The sequence below is a fragment of the Mytilus trossulus genome, chromosome 8, assembly GCF_036588685.1.
Source record: "Mytilus trossulus isolate FHL-02 chromosome 8, PNRI_Mtr1.1.1.hap1, whole genome shotgun sequence".
NCBI classification, from domain to species: domain Eukaryota; kingdom Metazoa; phylum Mollusca; class Bivalvia; order Mytilida; family Mytilidae; genus Mytilus; species Mytilus trossulus.
Window position 1 is genome coordinate 28,444,772 of NC_086380.1, and position 10,092 is coordinate 28,454,863.

Genomic DNA, 10,092 nt, shown 5'->3' on the forward strand with positions numbered 1-10,092 from the left:
GTGTGAATGAGGGTGGAAATCATCAAGGTGGAGATAATCAAGGTGGGGATAAGCAAGGTAAAGATGATCAAGTTGGAAAGATCAAGGTGGAGATCAAAATGGAAATGACCAATGAGAAAAGTAAAACAGAACATGATCGTGTTGGAAAGGAAGATATAGCGCCACAGTAAAAAAAAACAGGAAATCTACTGAAACAAAAAAAACTTTCCTATCATGTATTTCCTTTTTATTTACTTCTGACGAATAAAAGTTAACAAATAGCTTACCCTACAATGCGTATCCACAACTGGAATTTGTTGAAAAAATAAGTACACTTGCATGTAAATGACAAATAATTAAAATAACGTTCATGTATGACCATGTATATGGTATTTGTAAAACTGTTAAAACACACGTGTAGTGAATTTTTAAGATTTATTTCCCTGAAACAGATTTTTTTATCATGTTAACTAACATCTTTTGTTTTGTTTGTAATATTTTTGTATACGACTTTTATTCTATTCTTTAATAACTCATTTCCTCAAATTGGTATTTTTGTAGTTTGAAATAAATAGATGTGTTATGATTACCAATGAAACATATACCAGTGACCAAAATCTGGAATTTTTTTAGAACTATCGGTCATCTTCCAAAACCCATACCGTATAGTACTCAACCTTAACAATTGAAACGATGTGAAAGTACAACTTGGAATTGATGCACCTGTCTGTCAGACACATATGATGTCCCCGAATAACCATAAAACGTTAAAAATTCAACACTATGAACATGATGTATCATCGTCTACATTTTGTTTTTATTCTGAATGTCTACAATTGCAGGACTAAATGTCCAGCCGAAAAGTGTCAACTTTCCAGGTTAAGAAGTTACAAAAGTTATATCTCCTAGTATAGATTAAATATTTGACATTACTAAAATATATTACTTATTGCATTTAGTGAAAACCATGTTTTCCATTATTTAGTACGCGAGAAGGGAATTATGTTTTTTTGTGAATATCTAAAATCCCTCTTTCTGACTTTTAGTACCATATAAAGACTTAATCAATATAAATATATACCTGGAATTTTGATAATATTTGAAAAAAATACTAAATCCGACGGACGTTTCAGCTTATATCATGTGTTCATATTACCTACAAAATAATATAGCTGTAGCTCAAAACCTGTGCAGGGAGCTCGAGATAGCCGGACATATCATGTATCGAAATTCGGACGAACTGGGCTAAATTTATAAATAAAGGTGGGTCTTTCAAAAATTCATTTTCCAATATATTGCATCGAATAGTTGATGAACAGAGTTTAATAAGACAGAATTTAAAACAGACAAAAGCATATTTTTTTTTTCAATAAATGCATCTTTCAATGTTATGAGATACTAAATCTGCCACCTTGTCAATACCCTAAATTTCGAAGCCAAATTATCTATAAACAAGCGTGCAAACGCTGAAATGTCTCCTCTGCTTTAATGACAGTTTAAGATAAATCACAGAAACTCGGGCCAGATAAATGATACCAGACAGACATATAACCTTACAATTTTTTTTTAAACACAAAATCTTATTGATCAATTGCTAATAAAAATTGAAAAACAGACCTAACAAACAATCTTAATAACATTGACAAATGAACCATGAAAATATGGTCAATATAAAAAAAAAGAAGACGTGGTATGATTGCCAATGAGACAACTCTCCACAAGTGACCAAAATGGCACAAATTGACAACTATAGGTCACCGCGCGGACTTCGGCAATGAGCAAAGCCCATACCACTTAATCAGCTATAAAAAAAAAACGAAATGACAAGGTAAAACATTCAAACGAGAAAACTCACGGCATTATTTATGTACAAAAAATGAACGAAAAACATATTTTGTAACACATAAACAAACGAAAACCACTGATTAATAGGCTCCTAACTTTGGACAGGCACATAGATACATATTGTGGCGGGGTTAAACATTTTAGCGGGATCCCAACCCTCCCCTACCCATTTGCTAACCTGGGACAGTGGTATAACAGTTCAACATAAGAACGAATTATAAAAATCAGCTGCAAAAGGCTGAACTCATCAGATGGACAAAAAAACAAGTGAACGTGGCCAGGTATTTGTGCATCCCAACAACAAAAAGATACTAGGTATACAGATCTGAGAGTACTCGCAGTTAACTGACAGCTAGTTCAGTTCAGTTCATACCTACAAGATAAACTTACATCTTAAAATCATCCCACTTCACCAAATTTAGTTGGACTATAGCTGAAAGAACTTGATACAGACCAAAACACAAAAATCTTAACATTGACCCATGGTCATGAACCATTAAATTGAGTTCAAGGTCAGATGAAAATGCCAGAAAAACATACACCTTACAATCATTCGATACACCAAATTTGTTTGACCTATTGCCTTAAGTTCTTGAAAAATAGACCAAACAACAAAACTTAACATTAACCAATGAAACATGATAAGGTCAAGGTCAGATACTAACTGCCAGACAGACCTGTTTCCATTGCAATCGTGCCATACACCAAATATAGTTCACGTGTTGCTTATAATAGATATAGGAAGATGTGGTGTGAGTGCCAATGAGACATTTTTGCTGTCCGGAGTTACAATCCCTCCTTTTTATAAGAATTACATAAAGGTTATACAAATCCATTTTGTTGATAATTAGGTAGTGAGTCTCATCTTATTCATTTCATACCTTCTCTTGAAAATGTAAATCTCTTTTTTATAAATTCTCTTAAAAATGAACAAATAAATGGATAATGTGTCCATGTGACACTTATGATGCCTCTGCTTGCATATAAAGTTATAAAGGGACATAAGTGAAGAACGGTAACCATCATCATCTTCCAATAATGGTCAGGAGTCGTAGACGACTGTAAATATTGACCAGGCGTAGGTCTGAGGGAGCCACTCTCAACACAGGTTTTATATGTACAAATAAAAAGCTAGTATTTACAGTTAAAACTATCTACATCAAATGGTGGTTTATGTGGTTGTCCTCAGGGCCGCCGCTGCATGGAGGCTGGCCTTGAAGTCGTCCAGAGTGGTTGAGTTGGTCACCGTTGTTGGTAGCTGGTTACAATTCTGGATAGTAAGAGGAAAGAAGGATTGTCGGTACACTTCTGTTAAAATTGGTGTAGATCTGCCTCAATCTGTTTGCCCCTCTGGTTCTGGTGTCACTTTTGTTGATGATACTGCTGGCTTCTGGTATGGAAATCATACCATTGATGGACTTGTACATGATCAACAGGCGATGGTCCTTACGTCTATCTTGTAATGATTACCATTTCAGAAGCTTAATCATGTGGGTGACACATCCAGGAGTTTTGTCTCTGTAGTTATTACAGACATAACGGGCTCCCCTTCTTTGCACTTTGTCTAGTCGGTTTATGTCTTCCACTTTGTATGGGTCCCACACAGCAGACGCATACTCCAATGATGGTCGGACCATGGATCTGTTGGTTGTTTCTCGGACTGTTTTGTTACAGTCCCTGAAGTTGCGGCGCAAAAATCCTAGAGTTCTTGATGCTTTGGCTGCTGTTATCTCTGCGTGCTTTTTCCAAGTTAAGTCTTCGCTAAGAGTAACACCAAGATATTTGCTGCTTTCCACAACTTCGAGTTGGTGTCCGTGTAGGTGGTACTGTATCTCCAAGATGTTTTTTCGGTTGGTGCCTATTCTGATGACTGCATTTAGCAGGGTGAAAGCTCATCTGCCATACATGTTCCCATTGCTCAAGGGCAGTCAGGTCTTGTTGTAGGTTAATTGCATCTGTTTGATTCTTGATGTGCTTATATAACAAGCTGTCATCGGCAAAAAGGCGAACTGCAGAAGATGATACTGTGTCAGGCAGGTCGTTAATGTATACCAGGAACAAGAGGGGACCTAGGACAGTGCCTTGAGGAACTCCAGACAGAACGTCTAGCTTCTCTGAGGTAGAGCCTTCTACTATCACTCTTTGAGTTCGAGAAGACAAAAAAGATGAAATCCATTTTAGGGTGTTACCTCTTATCCCATAAAAACCTAGCTTGTACAAAAGGCGTTGGTGTGGCACTTTGTCGAAAGCCTTGGCAAAATCTAATTTTTCCATTGCCTTTTGGTAAAGGGCATAACTCTAGAATGGTTGATATGAAGGCACCAACATTCAAACTTGATCTGTTTAATGATAATTAGCATTGTGTATAAGTTTCATAACATTTGGTTAAGGCAAACTAAAATTAAAGAACATGAAGAACTGAAACCAATTTTGGAATTTATGGACGGATGTACAGACGAACAGACAGAGGCTAAAACTGAATAAAAAGTAACATCACAAAAATACTGAACTCTGCGGAAAATTCAAAACTGAAAGCAAAATCTAAACATAATTTTTTTTCAAAAATACAAAATTTCATGAGCATTGGATAAAACACTTATAGGGATTTTATTCCACGAAGGACACTAAGTAAACAGGTAGTATCAAAATTTATGTGAGCGTAAAGAGACTATGATTTTTGAGTAGACCAGGATGGTTATCTTTTTACAGTGTGATATATGCGCATATGATGTTTAGTAGTTGTCGTTTGCTGATGTGGTTAATAAGTGTTTCTTGTTTCTTGATTTTATAAAGAATAGGCCTTTGGTTTTTCTGTATGAATGATTTTACACTAGTATTTTTTGGGGTCCTTTATAGCTTGCTGTTCAATGTGAGCCAAGGCTCTGTGTTGAAGACCATACCTTGGCCTATAATAGTTTACATTTATAAATTGGAGATTTGACTCATTGGTAATCATACCATATTTATTATATGTGCATCTTCACATACAGATCTTCCAATAAACAAAGTTTCATAAACATCTGACGAAATATGTAAATCCACAAAGAACATACTGAGTAGTATCAAAGTTTGTGCAAGTATAAAGGGAAAAGATTTGTCAATGGAAATGGCCTAAATTGTATTTGCATCAGATTCTTCATATACACATATTTTCCAATATACAAAGTTTATCAATGAAGAATTACCCTCACAAAGCACATACTGCCTACATTACTGGTAAGAATCAAAATTTTTGTAAGTGTAAAGAACCAAGACTCCTGGATTTGTCATCAGAATTAGATTGGGAGATTTAATATAATTATGTGCATCATCATGTTTATGATGTTTAAAGCTTACAATGCAAAGTTACATCAAAATCTTATGAACCACGTAGGAATTGCTTCAACAAAATGCAAAATGGCCTTTGTTAGTCTTGTATTATTTTAGTTTTAGTTTCTTGTGTACAATTTGAGAATTAGTATGGCATTCATTATCACTGAACTAGTATATATTTGTTTAGGGGCCAGCTGAAGAACGCCTCCGGGTGCTGGAATTTCTTGCTACATTGAAGACCTATTGGTGACCTTCTGCCGTTGTTTTTTTTCTTTGGTCGGGTTGTTGTCTCTTTGGCACATTCTCCATTTCCATTCTCAATTTTAAGAATAGAATAACAAATTTCAAATTAAAAAGGGCCATAATTCCTGCTGCAGCAAACATGGCATAATTGGTTCTTAATTGAAAAACATAACAATTAAAAAATTTATTGCGAATTTATTTCATTTTTAATTTGAAGTATTTCTTCTTCATCATCTTCTGTAAATTTCTTTTTTAAATCTTCTGGAACTTCCACTTCCCTCAAGTTCTCATGTTGAGGAGCTGGTTCGTCTCCTATTAAAACATCTATTAAGTTCATTATTGCCGGATTGTTCATACGTTCTGGTTCCCACTGATGATACTCTCTAATTATAACATATGTGTTCTTTTCTTTGACAAATTGTCTTGCTTTTTTTGTTGCACAAAGCTGAAAAATAAATTAAACAGTTTGAGAAAAATGTGTGTTTTTAGAATTACACTTCACATAAAACTTAACTTATCTGGGACTTTTATAGCTGACTATATGCGGTATGGGCTTTGCTTATTGTTGAAGGCAGTACGGTGACCTATAATTGTTAATGTTTGTGTCATTTTGGTCTTTTGTGGATAGTGGATAGTTGTCTCATTGGCAATCATACCACATCTTCTTTTTTCCATTGTACTTCTGCCTGCAGTAAAAATTTCACAGCTAAACTCAACAGATGATACTGTAAATTCTGAAATTATTGTGTACATTTTTTATAATATTGTGATCAGATCTACATGTATGTCAGTACGTAGAACAGAAATGAAAATATATCAGTACCTAATGCGGTTTAATCTGCGTACAAATAAAAATATGTTTCGAATATCAGAATGTGAGTTCTTATTTTAATAATAATCTAGTCCTATCATCCAAATAATAAAAACATCTCAATAATTTCTTAATGTTGTATTTACAAGGTTTTATTGTTGCAATAAATCGTCAAAACCTGAAAAATTTATCAAATGTAAATGGTGGTATTGGCCTCTTGAATCTGTTTTTATCACTTTGTATGCATAGTGCTTCCTGTATAAACCTTCTGGTTTCGTTGCAGGAGCACAGCTTTTAGTAATTGTCAGCTCAAAATTCTGTGGTTTCATTAATTTTTCAAGGGTACCAATTTTCAGGAGTTGAGGGAAAATTGTATGTTCGTGGAAATTTTTGGTTTTGCTAAAGTCTGCACACAACATTGACCTATATTAGATTTGTATTTTGTTGAACACCTAAATAGCTTGTTCACCTTTGACCACAAAATTCAGGAAAAATTCATATCCCAATATAATAATGAATATATAGTTAGATTTCAAAAACATAGAAAATGACAAAATTCGACTCAGATAGAGTACATAACTTTTGACATTGACCAACCTGAAATAAACATTCTACGATGATTTTCCTTATGTCTGGATCCGACTCTCTCTGTTTGTCTGGAGGTAAATACTGAAGGTCTGCTGGCAGTCGCTCCATATCATCGTCATCAAACTCCTCCCCACCAGCCAAGGGCAACAACAATCGAGGAAGTAAATCAACCTTGTCTCCTAGCAACCAGTCGTGGTAACCTGTAGAAAATAAAATAAAATAACATTGGTTATCAGTCAATTTAGTGAATTTTCCATTGAACCATAAAATTATGAGCATCATTCAATCTGACCTGTCAAGTTTATTACTCTGTGCTTGTTGTTTCATGGAATGAGTCCAGCTGAAACAATAATGAACAATGGTATGTTTGTTGTCAAAGTGGTCAGTAATTGAATGAATAATGCTACATGTATTTCTTATGTTCATGAAAAATTGCCTCAAAAACAATTCAAAATGTAATGATTTTTATGCTTTTTTAGAATCTTTTAAAACTTAGATTGTAAATGTTGCAACCAGCAGCAAAATCTTAAATAGAAATATTTTTGAGGACGAGTTATTTCCCTCCCAACCTTATTTGTATGCATTCCCTTTTGTTTTTATTCATTGTTATTGTCACTTTTTATCTAAATTTAGATCTTACATGTATCTGCATATCTCCCCACTTTAACTGTATATATCATATTGCCAGGCTAATTATAACTACAAATGTATATCTACCAACCTGTATCAAACAAACAGTTTTTAATAAGACTTGCTATTCCTCCTCTTCTGATCGCAGATTCCTGGTAAGTTAAGAATGGTAAACATCGCTGAATGACATATTCTCTTTCTGTCATAAGTTCTGTTCTAACTTGTGGCACCTGTGACAAATTACCCAGCAATGGTGCTAGGAAATGCAAATTTGACTTAAGATTATATTCCACATTACACATGGCATTTACAATCTTTGATAAACTGACATCTTTGCTTTGTAGAATGATTGTGGCTATACAGCCTGCACACTCTTCTGGCCTTGACAAGTTTGAAACAAATTTGCACACACTATCAGCCTGTCTGAAACTTGGGTCTAAGAATTTTTTGAAACAGTTCACAATAAATTCTGAAAACTTGTTGTTTTTAACAATCTGTAAACTTAATTTGGAGTCTGTTGCAATATTTGTCAAAGCTTTAAATGCTTTATTATGAACGCCCTCATCTGAATCTTCACAAAGGGAGATAACTCCATCTAAAAATTTCTGACTGCTTGCAATCATTTGTTTTCCATCTTCCTTTCCAGTCATTCCCAAAACATAGTCTATTGCAATATTTTTGACATCCCCTCTAGCTGCTGGATTCAGAAAGGGGGAGAACTCTTTCTCCAGGTCTTCTTTACTGTGTTCTGTCATATCTGAAAGAAATATCATAAGCTGAAGTCACAAAAGTGAACACCATACATGTATATAACCTTAAATATGTTAAACATGTTAAATGAATCATAAATTATCATTCCAGTATACCTTAAAACATTAAATACTTTTTTTTATCATTTTCAAATGCACTTTAAAGGTGGCTCAGGTGTCTTCCTCCATTTTAAATTTTGAAGTACATGTACATGTAGGAAGCACCTGATTGACTCGTGAAAACATTTAACGTTTGAATAAAGTTCTATATTTAAAATGTAAATTGTTTGAACATTTCGATGAACATTTCGAATGACGATTCTAAGACAAATGAACTTCTTTTGAGATCGTTTGAGAAATATTGAAATTCAAATGCGACCAGCTGGGGGGAAACAATTTCGATCAAATGACAAGACTATACACGTAGATGTTGAAATGCAGACCGACTGATTTTCCGGTAGAAAATAATTATGATGGTCGAATTATGAGGTTTATTAATCCAGCTTAATCCATGTTAATAATTACCGGATTACTGACCCATCCTATGGCAATAAGCGGATAAGTTGTAAATACAACTTGTATTGATCATGTTAATTACCTGGGGGTCATAAACTTGTCAAAAACATAAGGACAGGTAGATTTATATGGTATTTAAATGCAAATTTTTTTTTACACTTTCAAAATTTAAGTGATGAAATTGATTTGAAATACTTTCGTCAATGTGGATACTGTTTCTTAAATTATCAAAGTGACAAGCGCTAGCAAAATCACTGAAGAGGGGACACTAAAAAGATGACAACAGAGTCTACATCTGTCATGTCTGTCTGTCCAGTGTCAACATATCACCGTTTATACTTGAGAACCACTTAGGCCAAAAAAAATGAATGTCTGTTTAAGGTTACATACAACTGTACATCATGTACATTAAATAAATAGGGTAGGTAGGTCGGTATTTGTATTATTTTTATAATAAATTGCCTGATACATCCTTATTTTCACAAAAAGAGCGAACAGACTCTATGGGCGAACTGACCTGATACCTTGCCAGACTTCATAATCATTTGAACTAGTGGTGCAGCTGTTTTATAATTACTTTCTATGCAACGGTTTTGACATTTTTATTTCTCATGTTTCTGTATTGAGACCATCACACCTTTCAACTTCATCTTGGAGAGGACACAGGGGCTTGTTTAGTGAGTCAGACGAGGTTTTACTGTCAATGGCGATCGCTATCCTGTATAGCCCAACCTCGTCTGACCCACTTAACAAACCCCTGTGGCTGTGGAGAGAAGTCGAGTTTCAAGACGTACCCCTGGCTAGCGAGGTAGGTACGTGTAAGGGTTGTGGTAGTTTTGTGTGGCTCTACATACGTTTGAATATCATACTGGTCAATGATTTTATACTATCAACAATCTTTAACATTCGCTTATCAAGAAACTCACTTGGTTGAAATATGTTGCCTTGAAAATCACGTTTTCCTTAAAACAGGAAGTGATGAGTACATTATAAAAGAGTAATCGTTTCCGGAATATAAAAGAAAATCCGTAAACTGAAATGCTTTACAATGTAGATTAGACTTGTTTGTTTCACCCTCAGCTGCCACTATATGTAATGCTAAAATTGAAAAAAAAAATGTTTCGACTTTATGCGAAAAAGAAGAGATTGTTTTTCGCCACAGACGAAAAAAAAAATTTGTCTAGAAAAAAAGCCCATACAAATTGAACTATACTGTAATACTTCAATTTGAAACTATATTAAACAATAAAAATAACCCAACCAATATATATTTAATTTGCTGTACGTACGCGAACTATATGAATCCACAAAGAACGGACGCAGAATAGTTTGGAACAAAAACTAGAAAAAACATTTTCTCCTGAAAAAAACAAACACCTAAATGTTTGGTCACTTCTCATCTATGATCTTATGAATCAG

At 34.4% G+C, this 10,092-nt stretch overlaps 1 protein-coding gene across 1 annotated transcript; it reads right to left on the minus strand.

The window, feature by feature from the left end:
• Positions 1 to 5,558: 5,558 nt before the first annotated feature.
• On the minus strand, positions 5,559 to 9,674 carry LOC134680769 (protein HGH1 homolog). The gene is made up of 4 exons (XM_063539997.1): positions 9,600 to 9,674; positions 7,500 to 8,165; positions 6,788 to 6,978; positions 5,559 to 5,824 (listed from the first exon to the last, which is right to left on the minus strand). Exons 2-4 carry the CDS (start codon positions 8,161 to 8,163, stop codon positions 5,564 to 5,566), a joined length of 1,116 nt encoding a protein of 371 aa, XP_063396067.1. The 5' UTR covers positions 8,164 to 8,165; positions 9,600 to 9,674; the 3' UTR covers positions 5,559 to 5,563.
• Between the last annotated feature and the right edge of the window lie 418 nt (positions 9,675 to 10,092).

What these genes read in the sequence shown, in the direction of transcription:
- LOC134680769 (XM_063539997.1), bottom strand. Translation starts at nt 8,163, where the DNA reads ATGACAGAACACAGTAAAGAAGACCTGGAGAAAGAGTTCTCCCCCTTT. An exon ending in AAACTGTTTGTTTGATACAG is followed by an intron (nt 6,979 to 7,499) that starts GTTGGTAGATAT and finishes TATTTTCTACAG; the next exon opens with GTTACCACGACTGGTTGCTA. An exon ending in TCGTAGAATGTTTATTTCAG is followed by an intron (nt 5,825 to 6,787) that starts GTTGGTCAATGT and finishes TTTATTTTTCAG; the next exon opens with CTTTGTGCAACAAAAAAAGC.